This window comes from Neoarius graeffei, chromosome 10, assembly GCF_027579695.1.
Source record: "Neoarius graeffei isolate fNeoGra1 chromosome 10, fNeoGra1.pri, whole genome shotgun sequence".
In the NCBI taxonomy this organism is placed as follows: domain Eukaryota; kingdom Metazoa; phylum Chordata; class Actinopteri; order Siluriformes; family Ariidae; genus Neoarius; species Neoarius graeffei.
In genome coordinates, this window is record NC_083578.1 from 18028222 (window position 1) to 18044816 (window position 16595).

Sequence of the window (16595 nt, forward strand, 5' to 3'; positions counted from 1 at the left end):
CTGGGACTGACAAGTCACAGAGGTCTTGTCACTTTTACTGAAATTGACAAGTACACAGGCCATGCATCCTTCACTGGGACTGTCAGACACAAAGGCTACACCTTGTTTAGTGAGACTGACAACTGCCAAGGCACTTTCATTGAGACTGACAGGCACATAAGCTACATCTTCTTCACTCAGATTGATGGGCATAGATGCCACACCTCTTTTGGTGAGAAAGACAGGCACAGAGGTCACACCTCAATCACTCAGACTGACAGGCTTCAACGCCACACCTTTTTAACTGAGACTGACTGGCACAAAGGCTACAACTCTTTCACTAATACTAACAATAACAAAAGCCACATCTTTCACTGACATTGAAAGAAACAAAGGCCACACCTCCTTTACTGAGTCTAACCTAGTGAAGGAACAAAACAGGCACAAAAGCCACGAAACAGACAGGCACAGAGGCCACATGCCCTTTATTGAGACTGACCGGCACAGAGGCCACACCTTCAGCACTGAGACTGACGAGCACAGAGGCCACACCTCCAGCACTGAGACTGACAACCACAGAGGCCACACCTCCAGCACTGAGACTGACAGGCACAGAGGCCACACCTCCAGCACTGAGACTGACAAGTACAGAGGCCACACCTCCATCACTGAAACTTATAGGCACAGAGGCCACATGTCTTTTATTGAGACTAATAGGCACAAATGCCACACCTCCTTCAGTGAGACTAACAGGCACAAGAGGCCACACCTCCTTCAGTGAGACTGACTGACAGGCACAGAGGCCACACCTCCTTTAGTGAGACTGACTGACAGGCACAGAGGCCACACCTCCTTCAGTGAGACTGATTGACAGGCACAGAGGCCACACCTCCTTCAGTGAGACTGATTGACAGGCACAGAGGCCACACCTCCTTCAGTGAGACTGACTGACAGGCACAGAGGCCACACCTCCTTCAGTGAGACTGACTGACAGGCACAGAGGCCACACCTCCTTCAGTGAGACTGACTGACAGGCACAGAGGCCACACCTCCTTCAGTGAGACTGACTGACAGGCACAGAGGCCACACCTCCTTCAGTGAGACTGACTGACAGGCACAGAGGCCACACCTCCTTCAGTGAGACTGACTGACAGGCACAGAGGCCACACCTCCTTCAGTGAGACTGACTGACAGGCACAAGAGGCCACACCTCCTTCAGTGAGACTGACTGACAGGCACAAGAGGCCACACCTCCTTCAGTGAGACTGACTGACAGGCACAAGAGGCCACACCTCCTTCAGTGAGACTGACAGGCACAAGAGGCCACACCTCCTTCAGTGAGACTGACTGACAGGCACAGAGGCCACACCTCCGTCAGTGAGACTGACTGACAGGCACAGAGGCCACACCTCCTTCAGAGAGACTGACAGGCACAAGAGGCCACACCTCCTTCAGTGAGACTGACAGGCACAAGAGGCCACACCTCCTTCAGTGAGACTGACAGGCACAAGAGGCCACACCTCCTTCAGTGAGACTGACAGGCACAAGAGGCCACACCTCCTTCAGTGAGACTGACAGGCACAAGAGGCCACACCTCCTTCAGTGAGACTGACAGGCACAAGAGGCCACACCTCCTTCAGTGAGACTGACTGACAGGCACAGAGGCCACACCTCCGTCAGTGAGACTGACTGACAGGCACAGAGGCCACACCTCCTTCAGAGAGACTGACAGGCACAAGAGGCCACACCTCCTTCAGTGAGACTGACAGGCACAAGAGGCCACACCTCCTTCAGTGAGACTGACAGGCACAAGAGGCCTGTCAAGCATAAAAAAAAAAGTATCAAACCTCAACCACAGTGAGTAATAAAATCACATTTTTAAACTTTTTAAAATCTTACTCACAGCCTGATCTCCTAAACAATGTTTACAAACTTGAAGCAACACGTGTTAAGGTTTATATTTCTTTCAATTTGAAAATGAAGAAACCATAAGAAAAGGTGCAATCAGTACCTCTATCTCTAATCTAACCTTTACCTTTATAATTTTTCATACTATTTGTGCGAATCCTTGTGCATTTGCATGTGTCGGAGCATTTGTCACTGAGAGTAAGACCACTGTATACACAGGACTTCCTCTTCAGCTCTCTTTAGAGCTCACAATATTCCTGTACATTAGTTGCAACCTTGCCTGTGGTGTATTTTGTTTGTTATTTATGCTTTTCCTGTATCGATAATGTAATTATGGTTCTGTCTCTTTTTTTAAAAAAAATCTATTTTCTGCAGAGAGACACAAAAGGTCAGTTCCTGCTGGATCATGTGTGTAACCACTACAGTCTGCTGGAGAAGGATTACTTTGGCATCAGATATGTGGATCCTGAGAAGCAGAGGGTACACACACACACACACACACACACAAACAAAAAGGCATTTAGTAGACGCTCTTATCCAGAGTGATGTACAACATACCCAGAGCAGCCTTGGGAGCCGTAGGGGGTTAGTTGCCTTGCTCAAGGACACTTCAGCCGTTCCTGCTGGTCCAGGGAATCAAAAACCAGCGACCTTTTGGTCTCAGTGCCGCTTCTCTAATCATTAGGCCATGGCTTCCCAGAAGGAAAGGTCATGTGACTTGCAAGTAGGGTGACACAACAAAGCCACAGTAATCATCACCAGGATGTATTTTTATGGCTACTGCCTCATATAGTGGCTACCGCCTCTATGTCATCGTCCTGTAAGTGTGTAACAATCACATGCTGCACATGCGCATACACATAAGGATTACAATAGCGCATGTGCATAAGCATTGCAATCACCAGAAGAGTGAATCGTGATCTCGCGATATGAACAGTTGATCTTGCGTTATCAGAGGTACATAAGAACGAGTATAAGAATGTAAGAATGAGTGTAACAATAGCAAAACCAATTAGCACTTATCCTGATCAAGTTCGATTACCCGTTCTAGTTCTTGATAAACTTCAGAACTAATCAGAACTAGAAACGAAATAAGAAAAAGCTCGTTATAACGTCGGAGTTTCGGAAGATAATCGGCAGATAAAAAGACAAACGAAATCCACCTCGTGGTTCACCAAGGCTACTGATTCGATATCAAGTGGTGTTTATTTTAAGAAAATGTACCTTTTGATTATCACAGTTTTTGTTTGGTTCTTCTGAAAGGTCAAATGAAAGGTTTTGGAAGGGTTTTTGTTTTGTTTTGTTTTTAGCTTATTGGCAGATATTGAGGTTAAGAATTCCAGCCACTCCGCAAGAGTTGTAATGAGTACTTGTATTTTTCAATGAATAAAATTCTTAAAATAAATTTTTTATATACTCTTTGACAAATGTGAAAATTAAGAGTAAAAGTTAAAAGTATAAGTGGTCAAACGTCTACTATTCACTTTAATTTTTTAATTAAATTTTAGTCATTACACTTGTGAAACAAAATGTGCTCATTAGTACTAAATAAGGTCTCTCCCATAACCCGGTACGGAAAGTATGAACCGGAATGGGACGGTACGTTACAATAACATTACGTTTTCTAAATATTCAGGCATTTCATACTTAACATCTTGTACTCACACGTATCACTGTCATGTATTCTTTGATTATCCAGTATTATTATATCCCATCACATTGTATTAACATTATATTCATGATATTTTCAATCAAAATTGATCTAAAAGCCCAGAACTCCAATTCCGGAATATACCTTGACGTGACGTCACAAAGATGTTTTGACAATAAAACAACAAAACAATTATATTTTGTTCTTCTTCGAACTTTTTTTATCATGCGTGACGGGACAGGTTCATCTATAAAGGCGGGATGACTAATGTAAGTACCGATTAATAAAATGGTGGATGTGACGGATGTCTCTGTGAAACTGGAACAAAAAAGGTAAGATTATCTCATCTCATTATCTGTAGCCGCTTTATCCTGTTCTACAGGGTCGCAGGCAAGCTGGAACCTATCCCAGCTGACTACGGGCGAAAGGCGGGGTACACCCTGGACAAGTCGCCAGGTCATCACAGGGCTGACACATAGACACAGACAACCATTCACACTCACATTCACACCTACGGTCAATTTAGAGTCACCAGTTAACCTAACCTGCATGTCTTTGGACTGTGGGGGAAACCGGAGCACCCGGAGGAAACCCATGCGGACAACATGCATACTCCACACAGAAAGGCCCTTGCCGGCCACGGGGCTCGAACCCGGACCTTCTTGCTGTGAGGCGACAGCGCTAACCACTACACCACCGTGCCGCCCGGTAAGATTATACATTATGTAAATAAATGCCACAAAAATGGTATTGCGGGACGGAACGCTTGTTATACATGGGACGGAAATGCATATAAAAACCCGGAAGGCAAATATAAGAAAATACGTGACACCACATTAAAATACGTGACTGTACTGTTCTGTCCCGTTCTGTTCCGTATCGGGTTATGGGAGATGCGACTAAATAATGCTTCTAAGACAATTTATGCACAAGTGCTTTCTTACTATTTTGAAAACAGATATAATTCACAGCACTGTATTTTGAACAAAGCCCTGATGCTGCTCACAGTTTGGTGATGCTTGCAAGAGATGAGGAGAGTATAATTGATAGCATGTATTTATTTTTTTCGCGGTCCGGTTTCCATCAAATCCCGCGCTCTGATTGGCTGGCGAGTGGGTCCGTATCCTACGTTACGGACCCCGGTTACGGACCTCTGGCGACTCGCTCGTACACAACAACAACAAGCATAGTAGCAATTTTTGTCAACATTTATTTTCGCATTTCTCAGGAGAATAGCATTAATTTTACAGCATGGATAGTGATAACGACAGTGTTCAGAGCGAAAGCGAGTTTTAACCTGAGGAAGAAGAAATAAAAGAAAACATTGCAGGAGAAACCTAAAAAACTGGAACTTGCTAACGCCGAGCAAAAACATGGCTGAATCCTGAATAATTCAATTTTGTATAAATAGGGGACTACATAGGCGGCAAAATGTAGGTTTTTTTTCCTGCCACGGAAGTGCACTTGTATACCGAGGAGGAAGCCATTTGCATTACAGCCGTGAATGAGGATTTTCTTATGACCCGTGAATGAGGATTTCCAACAGAATTTGGTAAAGAAAAAAATAAATATATTATTTGCCAGCGTACGGTCAGTCCGTATGGTGAAATACCGTGACCTCGGACTTGAACACTGACCTTGGCATAGAGGGCCTCGGTCAGTACTTTCAAGACCTCGGTCATGGTATTTTACAATACGGACCTCCCAGCTGGTAAATAATACATATATGCTATATTTACTGTACGGACATTGTATCAGAAAACTATTTTATTTATAAGCAGTAGCCACATGTACGCATAAGGTACCTGTTTTTTTTTTAGCATGTTTCTAAATGTATTATAGCCCTGATGTCCTCTAAATCTGCAGCATCCACAGTTCTTAATATTTCTTTGAGCACGTGCAACGACGCACTTGTCCTGACTGCACTCTGTGTGTTTATACTCTAGTGTTTGTGCGGCAATATTTCCTCAGTCAAGCAGAAAATCTCTCAGCATCACGCTGAAGTATTCACACACATTTATGTTAGAATATTCATACACTTGTGTGGAAGGGGGAGTGAAAGAGTGCAGTGGGATACTTTAGGGCTTGAGTTATTTTATGAATATCGCAGGTTCTGTGTCTGATTCTCTCTCTCTCTCTCTCTCTCTCTCTCTCTCTGTCTCTCTCCTTTTTTCTCACAGCACTGGCTGGACCCCAGCAAACCCGTGGTCAAGCAGATGAAATGTAACTTTGTTTATTTTCTAATAAATTACAATTTATTGTATTTTATGCACAACACATTTAGTAAATGAATGCTTTGTACAAGTATTGAAGTGCATAAGCAAATTTTTAAATCAAAGAGCTTTTTTTTTCCCCATCAGATGTTTCATTATCTTTCTTTAGTGCTTTCCGTCACTGTCTCGCTACACTTGCTGATTTCTGCATAATCTGTTTCACACTTACTGTTTTATGTTCCGTGTCATTTTGCAGGTCAGCAGCCGTACACCATGTGCTTTCGGGTGAAGTTCTACCCCCAGGAACCCATCAAGATCAAGGAGGAACTGACAAGGTAATTGACTGACTAAAGATTAAGACAACGTTGGACCGAGTGAGATGATTATTGAAATGTTGGACTTTCTGGATTACTAGCGCGAGCAGGTTAACAAAGAGATTAGCATTTTAAAGTATATGAACTTTGAAATGACAGCGAGGCAAGTTTTTGTCCCAATGCCAGATTTTTCATGTGGACGTCGTTGAAAATTTTTTTGATTCGAGTCTTTTTGTAGATTCACTTTATGTAGACTGGAGATCAAGAGCTGAGAAGTGTTTGTGTTAAGAGGCTCTTGTGCTCTCGAGCTGGGGCTTGGACTCAACCCTAGCGCACACACACACACACACACACACACACACACACACACACTTGTAGTGTGACAAACTCATTAGCTTGGCTCTCTCAGCAGGGTGCCTGGTGTGTGTTCACCATCTGAGCTGTGAAGATAAGAAATGCCAGTCATTAGTTACAGTGCTCTCTTGCCCTTTTTATATTTCTCATCCTCACTCGCTTCTCTTATTCCTCCTCATTTCACCATGTCTTGTTTCATCTTTCTTCTCTTTTTTTATCTTTTCTCTTGAGCATCTAGACAGAGTCTGAGAGCTGGGTGAGTGTGTGTGTGTGGGTCAGCATGTAAGATGTTGGACATGCTGTATGCAGGTGGATGCTTGAGAGCATCCACAGTGTTTTCCTTTAAAGTCCCTGAAGACACAGACACCAACTTTCATATATTCTTTTGAATATTTTATACAGTGGTGCTTGAAAGTTTGTGAACCCTTTAGAATTTTCTATATTTCTGCATAAATATGACCTAAAACAACATCAGATTTTCACACAAGTCCTAAAAATAGATAAAGAGAACCCAGTTAAACAAACGAGACAAAAATATTATACTTGGTCATTTATTTATTGAGGAAAATGATCCAATATTACATATCTGTGAGTGGCAAAAGTATGTGAACCTCTAGGATTAGCAGTTAATTTGAAGGTGAAATTAGAGTCAGGTGTTTTCAATCAATGGGATGACAATCAGGTATGAGTGGGCACCCTCACAGATATGTAATATTGGATCATTTTCCTCAATAAATAAATGACCAAGTATAATATATTTGTCTCATTTGTTTAACTGGGTTCTCTTTATCTACTTTTAGGACTTGTGTGAAAATCTGATGATGTTTTAGGTCATATTTATGCAGAAATATAGGAAATTCTAAAGGGTTCACAAACTTTCAAGCACCACTGTATGTGGTAGTCCATGAACATCAAGGAACCAGAAAAACATTAATTGGACATGTGTATACAGTAGCGTGCAAAAGTTAGCATTCCTGTTGCTTTATAATTTCATTATTTCTATATATTTTATATTATGTTCAACTTTAGCTATAAACAGAGAAAAAGTGTGGTGTTCATTAACAAATAGAAAATGAATCATAAGTTAAACTTGTATAACACCTTTCTCACACCCAAGGTCACTCTACAATTACAAAAAAAAGGCAACAAAAAGAGGGTCAGGATGTAATTCCAGTGGCGTAGCTGCCCACAATCCCACCAAAAGGTGCACAGAGGTATGTCCCACACTGCCTGCACAGCCGCCATGACGCCATCGGGCAACATCGCTCGGAACACCGCGTCAAGCACAGAAACACCGCCGCACAGAGCGCTGGACAGCCCCGATGTTAGAAAGAGCAACAAGCTCACTACAGTCCATAGTGAAGAGCACAGGCATCACCCACAGCGGACCAAGGCCTGAAGGGAACCGACGTCCAAAACTGGGTCTGGAGCTACGCCACGACCAGTGGACAAAACATTCAAATAAAGAACAAACATCAAACCATACAAACAGAAAAAGAAAAATCTCCGGTGAGAAGCAGCAGCCAAAAATGCGCACAGCGTACTCTCTACTGGAAATGGGAACTTCTAATCTAACTCTAATTGTTATCAAATTGTAGTGGTATAAGAGGAATGAAACATTTCAGACTATGATGTTATGGGAAAATGATCAACTTTGGGGTGGTAAATTAACCTGTGCATTGCATCAAGCTGCATTACACAATCTCCCCGTTCATTATTTTCCTGTAACAGCATACCCCAAGTGTTTGTTTTATTTCTTATAAATTAGAAAAATTTTCCAAATAATTTCATGTACACATGGCATATAACATTGGGATACAACTCTTACCCGAGTCTCCTGCCTGTGCAGAGCAACAAAGTGATTCGAAGCTTCGAACTGACCATGAATACTTTTTTAATCTCTGTGACATTAAAAACGGTGTATTATATGTTGTCAGAACCCACATACATTGTTGTGTTTGACATATTTGCGTGATGGCGATATGCTTTTGTTACTAATCAGCTATGGAGCTCCTGTGCAGAAGAAATTTCAAAGCTGTTTTGAAAGGAAAAATGGTGTAAATCGAGAACTATAAGGAGCGAAAAGGTGGATTACATCTTTTTCTAAAATAAATGCAGATGTTCTGTCGGGTGTAGGATAAAGGAAGTGGACTTCTTACACTTGTGTGGGTGCGTTGAGAGTTTTGAAGACTTTCTGCACTCTGCAGGACTCGGTAAGATGTCATATGACCTCATTATTGCTGCAGATGTTTTCTCCTTTTGTCCAAAGGCATGTCTCCATGGTAACTGTTTCCTGGGGTAGCGTTCTTATGGTAACGCCTTTTTACAGTAGACCTGAAATCTTTGTTTGCAAAAAGGCAGCCAGTGTAACTGCGCTCTGAATCACTCTGTGACACTCTGTGTCTTGTTCTATCAGAACAGCAAACCTCCCACATGCTTCCTTTTTCTGTCTTACTCAGATACCTGTTGTACCTGCAGCTGAAGAGGGACCTGTACCACGGCCGGCTCCTGTGTCCGCTTATCGATGCTGCTTATCTTGGAGCTTGTATAGTGCAGGGTAATATTGCATGATCACGCTTTAAAGTCGACTTTTAGCAAAAAAAACCCCAAACAAACAAAAAAAAAGAAGCTAATAGGACTAACAATGAATAAAAGATAGACGCGACAAGATTTCTTCCCACAAGACATCTTTAGTTAGCAGTTTAAAAAGCAGCTTCAAACTTTCTCTCATTTAATGTTTGTTGCAAAATTTAATTCATTTCATATATTTATTTGAGGGCGGCACGGTGGTGTAGTGGTTAGCGCTGTCGCCTCACAGCAAGAAGGTTCTGGGTTCGAGCCCCGTGGCCGGCGAGGGCCTTTCTGTGTGGAGTTTGCATGTTCTCCCCGTGTCCGCGTGGGTTTCCTCCGGGTGCTCCGGTTTCCCCCACAGTCCAAAGACATGCAGGTTAGGTTAACTGGTGACTCTAAATTGACCGTAGGTGTGAATGTGAGTGTGAATGGTTGTCTGTGTCTATGTGTCAGCCCTGTGATGACCTGGCGACTTGTCCAGGGTGTACCCCGCCTTTCGCCCGTAGTCAGCTGGGATAGGCTCCAGCTTGCCTGCGACCCTGTAGAACAGGATAAAGCGGCTAGAGATGATGAGATGAGATGTTTTCTTAAAGATCTTAAACCACTTTTCAGGTATGAAAGGTACGTCATTTTGTATTTGTATTAAATATTTCATTTTAATTCAACTTGAAATGCTCTCATGTTAAAGATCATGAAGATATCTAAGCAAGGGGGGGGAGAAATCACTGTAACCATGCACCAAATTATGTTAGCTAATCAGATTTTGACATTTTCTTACATCCACAATTCCACTCAGTTCAGAGAAAGTTAGCTGCCTACTACTCTGTGGCATAAGAGCTCTTATGTTACCTTGGTTTACAGTGATATAGCCCCAGCTCCTGGTGTTTTAGCCCCATCATTAAATTGAACCAAGTTTGATCATAATTCTGCCTTCTAAGACACCATTAACAGTAATTTATCAGTTTTACGAGTTAAGGATCAGAAATTATATAGCCTGCAGCCGTTTACCGATTGGTGGTCATTTTGCCGTGACCGTGAAGATGCTGAACATCTTATAATCTTCAAGTGGTTTAGACCCATCAGTGAATTGAACTAAGTTTAATCATAATTTTACCTTCTAAGACACCAATAAAAGTCATTTATGAGAGCTTTTAGAATTATCACAAAAAAAATCATATAAATATTGATTGGCGGCCATGTTGCCATGACCGTGAACATCTGACCATAGGATGCCCAAGCTGCATTTCTATGAGTAAATACAGTTTAAAAAAAAAAGGGGGAATAGATGTCCTTTATTTATTTTAAGATATTAATTTTCATTTTTTTTAATTATCTACTGTAATTTCTTCGTAAAAACCCCACAGAAAGACGGCTTAGGCCACCAGTGATCAGACTGGGGGGGAAAAAGCTGAACAAATGCCAAGGGATGGACTGACTGAAGATTGGGTCTGATTGTGATTATAATTTATTTACATTTGTATACTTTTATTTTTCATATAAGCAATATACATTTATTTGTGATTGTGCAGTCCATAAATCATGACTTTTATAGCATCTGGTGGCTCCTAAAGGAGCCGGTTTAGTTTGTTTTGGCCACTTGATGGTGTTACTTAGCATGGAACTGCTCTGTTGAGCTAACGTATCTTTAAACATGCAAACCCTTGGTTTGATTCAGCAAGCTAGTCAGAGTTTCTTCAGCTACTTTAAGTTAGTTTACATACACTACCGTTCAAAAGTTTGGGGTCACCCAGACAATTTTGTGTTTTCCATGAAAAATCACATTTTTATTTCCCACCATAAGTTGTAAAATGAATAGAAAATATAGTCAAAACATTTTTCTGGCCATTTTGAGCATTTAATCGACCCCACAAATGTGATGCTCCAGAAACTCAGTCTGCTCAAAGGAAGGTCAGTTTTATAGCTTCTCTAAAGAGCTCAACTGTTTTCAGCTGTGCTAACATGATTGTACAAGGGTTTTCTAATCATCCATTAGCCTTCTGAGGCAATGAGCAAACACATTGTACCATTAGAACACTGGAGTGAGAGTTGCTGGAAATGGGCCTCTATACACCTATGGAGATATTGCACCAAAAACCAGACATTTGCAGCTAGAATAGTCATTTACCACATTAGCAATGTATAGAGTGGATTTCTGATTAGTTTAAAGTGATCTTCATTGAAAAGAACAGTGCTTTTCTTTCAAAAATAAGGACATTTCAAAGTGACCCCAAACTTTTGAACGGTAGTGTAAGTCAAATGAAAAATCCAGTCAAAAAGTGCAAACTTTCCTTTTAAAAAAAAAAAACCCAAAACCCTCTGTTCTCTTATGAAAACGGGGCTAATATTACACTGGGGGCCAAACCACTGGATACTGTTACCTCACATTAAACTGCAAGCTAGCTAGCTTTGTTTGGTTGAACTATGAAATATAGTTTTTGCAGTTTGTGACAAACTGATCATGTCCTGATTTTCAAATATCACTTTTAACATTTTCTTGTCATTTTCCTTGTCAGCATTCAGTGTTGATACTAGTTAAGTCTGGAAACATAAACAGCAGACTTGATGCGACAGTCTTATGCTAGCTAGCGAGAAACAACCCTGAACACTAGCTACACAGAACAAGAGTAGCATTAATATAAATTAGACTGTTTAGCTTTTATGTGGTGCCTTTATCATGAATGTAACATTGCAAGACTGTAAAATAATGACTAAATAAAAAGAATCGGTGCAGAGACAACAGCTAGAAAAACAGTGCTAAGTGCATAGAGTTTAAAAGACATAATGTTATTATACTTGGGTAAAATACAGTGTCCATTTTAAAACTGTTGTATAATGAAAGCATCACAGCTTGACATTTACAAAGCCATTACTGAAGTTTGTGAGTCATGTCCGACATTATCAAATATCTTCAGTACAGCAGAGCAATACGGAGATTTCTAAAGTCTGTGATTGCTTTAAATCAGTCACTCTACTTCAATAGATTAGCTTCAATACAGTAAAATATAACCCATAGAGAAATTAATCAGACATGATGAGTTTACGTCATAGATAAATGTCTTGATCGGTGTTGTGCTCATTCTGAATGATTTATTTGCTGGTTTGTAGCTGAACTCGGCGACTACGATGTAGACGAGCACCCGGCTGACTACATCAGCGACTTCAAACTGTTTCCCAAACAGAGCCTCAAACTGGAGCGCAAGATCATGGAGATCCACCAGAACGAGCTGAGGTGAGGGTAAACTGTGGTGTTGTGTCGTTTCGTGTCTGTCTTATAATTCTGTTCCCGTCTTATTGAGAGTAAAGAATAAAATGCTAGTATAATGTTTTCACTTGCTAAGATATAATTATTTCCAGTGTAGTCTAACTGGGTAATGTTGAGAAAAGTACTGAAATAGCCTACTTAATACCAGTTTGTACACATCCTCATCCACATATTTGTCATATGAGTGGACAATTGACTGATTCCAAGCCCCCATGCTTGATTATTGTTGCTATAGGGGTCAGATTTCTGTACAATGCCAGTCAGTCGTTAATTCAGTCCAATTGGGTATCAGTAAAAGCGAGACACTAAGACAGTTGTTGAAGTAGTTACTTCAATAACGCATGACAGTGAAATGAAATAGAAAAATTTAGAAGAAATGCTGCTGCTCTCAGTTGAAGCCGGTCTATATCAGCTAGATTACCAGCTAATGTGGGAAAAGCAGCATTATTTTAGCCCTGTAGTTCTAGCAAAACAATGTGCACAACACATTATCATTTATGTTAATCCATTTCAAGTCATCATCAAATTAGCAGACAGTTAGCATGCCAGCTAGCTTTTGGGTTGATTCATTTGGATCAACATGGCATTTTACAGGCATATTCTTATATACAGTGGGGCAAAAAAGTATTTAGTCAACCACCAATTGTGCAAGTTCTCCCACTTAAAAAGATGAGAGAGGCCTGTAATTTTCATCATAGGTACACTTCAACTATGAGAGACAGAATGGGGGGAAAGAATCCAGGAAATCACATTGTAGGATTTTTAATGAATTAATTGGTAAATTCCTCTGTAAAATAATTATTTGATCACCTACAAACAAGCAAGATTTCTGGCTCTCACAGACCTGTAACTTCTTCTTTAAGAGGCTCCTCTGTCCTCCACTCATTACCTGGATTAATGGCACCTGTTTGAACTCGTTATCAGTATAAAAGACACCTGTACACAACCTCAAACAGTCACACTCCAAACTCCACTATGGCCAAGACCAAAGAGCTGTCAAAGGACACCAGAAACAAAATTGTAGACCTGCACCAGGCTGGGAAGACTGAATCTGCAATAGGTAAGCAGCTTGGTGTGAAGAAATCAACTGTGGGAGCAATTATTAGAAAATAGAAGACATACAAGACCACTGATAATCTCCCTCGATCTGGGGCTCCATGCAAGATCTCACCCCGTGGGGTCAAAATGATCACAAGAACGGTGAGCAAAAATCCCAGAACCACACGGGGGGACCTAGTGAATGATCTGCAGAGAGCTGGGACCCAAGTAACAAAGGCTACCATCAGTAACACACTACACCGCGAGGGACTCAAATCTTGCAGTGCCAGACGTGTCCCCCTGCTTAAGCCAGTACATGTCCAGGCCCGTCTGAAGTTTGCTAGAGAGCATTTGGATGATCCAGAAGAGGATTGGGAGAATGTCATATGGTCAGATGAAACCAAAATAGAACTTTTTGGTAAAAACTCAACTTGTCGTGTTTGGAGGAGAAAGAATGCTGAGTTGCATCCAAAGAACACCATACCTACTGTGAAGCATGGGGGTGGAAACATCATGCTTTGGGGCTGTTTTTCTGCAAAGGGACCAGGACGACTGATCCGTGTAAAGGAAAGAATGAATGGGGCCATGTATCGTGAGATTTTGAGTGAAAACCTCCTTCCATCAGCAAGGGCATTGAAGATGAAACGTGGCTGGGTCTTTCAGCATGACAATGATCCCAAACACACTGTCCGGGCAACGAAGGAGTGGCTTCGTAAGAAGCATTTCAAGGTCCTGGAGTGGCCTAGCCAGTCTCCAGATCTCAACCCCATAGAAAATCTTTGGAGGGAGTTGAAAGTCCGTGTTGCCCAGCGACAGCCCCAAAACATCACTGCTCTAGAGGAGATCTGCATGGAGGAATGGGCCAAAATACCAGCAACAGTGTGTGAAAACCTTGTGAAGACTTACAGAAAACGTTTGACCTCTGTCACTGCCAACAAAGGGTATATAACAAAGTATTGAGATGAACTTTTGTTATTGACCAAATACTTATTTTCCACCATAATTTGCAAATACATTCTTTAAAAATCAGACGATGTGATTTTCTGGATTTTTTTTACTCATTTTGTCTCTCATAGTTGAGGTATACCTATGATGAAAATTACAGGCCTCTCTCATCTTTTTAAGTGGGAGAACTTGCACAATCGGTGACTGACTAAATACTTTTTTCCCCACTGTACATGTCTTATGTGGTCAAACATAGCAAGCATCCATATTACCAAGTAAACAGTAGGTGAAATGGTTTGGCTTTTATTATTATTATTATTATTATTACCTTGCCTGGGACGGAGTCCACCAGGGACGAGGTATTGGTTTTGGTGGGGTTTCTTTGTTTTTTTTTTTTGTTAGCAACATTACGGGAAAATGACTGGACCTATCTTCATGAAACTTTCAGGATAGATGGGCATTGGTCTCAAAGAGAAACTCTAACATTTTGAGGATCATCCGCTCAAGGTCACCAAAAAGGTCAAAATCGTTTTTGGTGCAAATGGTGTCCCAATGTCCCGAATGTGTCCCAAATCACTCCCTACTCACTACATAGTGGACTATGTAGTCAGGTTGCCATTTTGTAGTGCTGTCCGAATGTATAGTGAGCATTATTACACCCTATATAGTGCACTCGAGTATCTCACAATGCATCATGAAAAGTAGTGCTGCGGCAAAAAAAAAAAAGGCCACGGCAAAGAAGTAGTTTTATCATTTAATCAATGAGCTCACTATATAGTCCTCTATATAGTAATTCCCTGTATAGTGAATAGGGCGTAGTGAACGAGTGAGTGATTTAGGACACAGCGTTTGTAACCAGTCAGCATTTACCCTGATCAAGTTTGATTACCCGTTCTACTTCTTGATAAACTTCGGAACTAATCAGAACTAGAAACGAAATAAGAGAAACCTCATTATAACTTCGTAGTATTGGAAGATCGCAGGCAAGCTGGAGCCTATCCCAGCTGACTACGGGCGAAAGGCGGGGTACACCCTGGACAAGTCGCCAGGTCATCACAGGGCTGACACATAGACACAGACAACCATTCACACTCACATTCACACCTACGGTCAATTTAGAGTCACCAGTTAACCTAACCTGCATGTCTTTGGACTGTGGGGAAACTGGAGCACCCAGAGGAAACCCACGTGGACACGGGGAGAACATGCAAACTCCGCACAGAAAGGCCCTCGCCGGCCACGGGGCTCGAACCCGGACCTTCTTGCTGTGAGGTGACGGCGCTAACCACTACACCACCGTGCCACCCATTATTATTATTATTATTATTACAACACTGTTTTATGGTGCCTGTGTTCAGTTAATGCTAAGAATGCTGTCTCATGTGTTTTTGTCACTCATATCAGGTGGTGCAGCCAAAAAGGCAGGAAAAATACAATGAAAATGTGTCAAACATAACCTTTTTTTTAACAAAGTAAAACGTATGTGACAGCAAGCTACTGCATGAAGTGACATCATTATGTAAAGCATTTTTATTGTAAAACATTTATTTAATGGAAACATAAAATATCTACAGTATTTAATAGAAACTAGCATACTAAACTGCTTTTATTTACAATGTACGGAGTATATCACCTTGCAAACTACCTAGCTCGCATGCTAACAAGATTGTAATGCCCCCTCGGCAAGTTTTGCTCCTGAAGCCTACACTGATGTTGACTAGATCCCTCAGGCTTTCAAGGGGTCTTCTGGTAAGATGGTGACTGGAATAATCCCAAGGGAAATTATTCAGAAGTTGTCAATATTTAGAAAGAAAAAAAAAACAGTATTGGGAGCAAAGCCCTTAAAGTCATGTCTTTACACTCGGTAGCCATCTGGCAGCACTCCCAGTTACTTATTTTCAGTTATACAAGACCAGGCTCCTATCTACTTGAATAATGATTGACCTATAACACTGGCATGGAAAGACCCTATTCATATTTTCAGCAACTGTGTGTCCCACTCATACCATCTCTGATTGGGACACACGGTGTTAACATTAACCCATATTAATATTTTGAGTGAGGTATTCCTGTAAAACACATGAGGAGGTTGCTGTAAACATCTATACCTTCTCATAGGACTGTCTAAAATTAAAATATTGCAGTGTTGTATTGTGTTAACTGTATTGTAATGACAGATTATGTTTGTTCTCTTTGCCCCTCTGTAGGGGTCAGTGTCCAGCCCTGGCTGAGCTGAATCTGCTCCAGAGAGCTCACACACTGGACACATACGGCGTGGACCCTCATCCCTGCAAGGTACCGTCTCCATCATACAACCCATACAATTGGGCGACTGTAGATCTCAGGATCAAATATGTTTT

The 16595-nt window shown here is 41.4% G+C and overlaps 1 protein-coding gene across 1 annotated transcript in view; it reads left to right on the plus strand.

The window, feature by feature from the left end:
• The window catches only part of frmd3 (FERM domain containing 3), a 79264-nt gene that overhangs the window by 30392 nt on the left and 32277 nt on the right, over positions 1-16595 (plus strand). Inside the window, exons 2-7 of the mRNA XM_060931410.1 lie at positions 2263-2367; positions 5719-5761; positions 6008-6086; positions 8879-8976; positions 12096-12219; positions 16443-16530. Of these exons, the coding sequence (XP_060787393.1) occupies positions 2263-2367; positions 5719-5761; positions 6008-6086; positions 8879-8976; positions 12096-12219; positions 16443-16530 (537 nt within the window). The remainder of the gene's footprint in view (positions 1-2262; positions 2368-5718; positions 5762-6007; positions 6087-8878; positions 8977-12095; positions 12220-16442; positions 16531-16595) is intronic.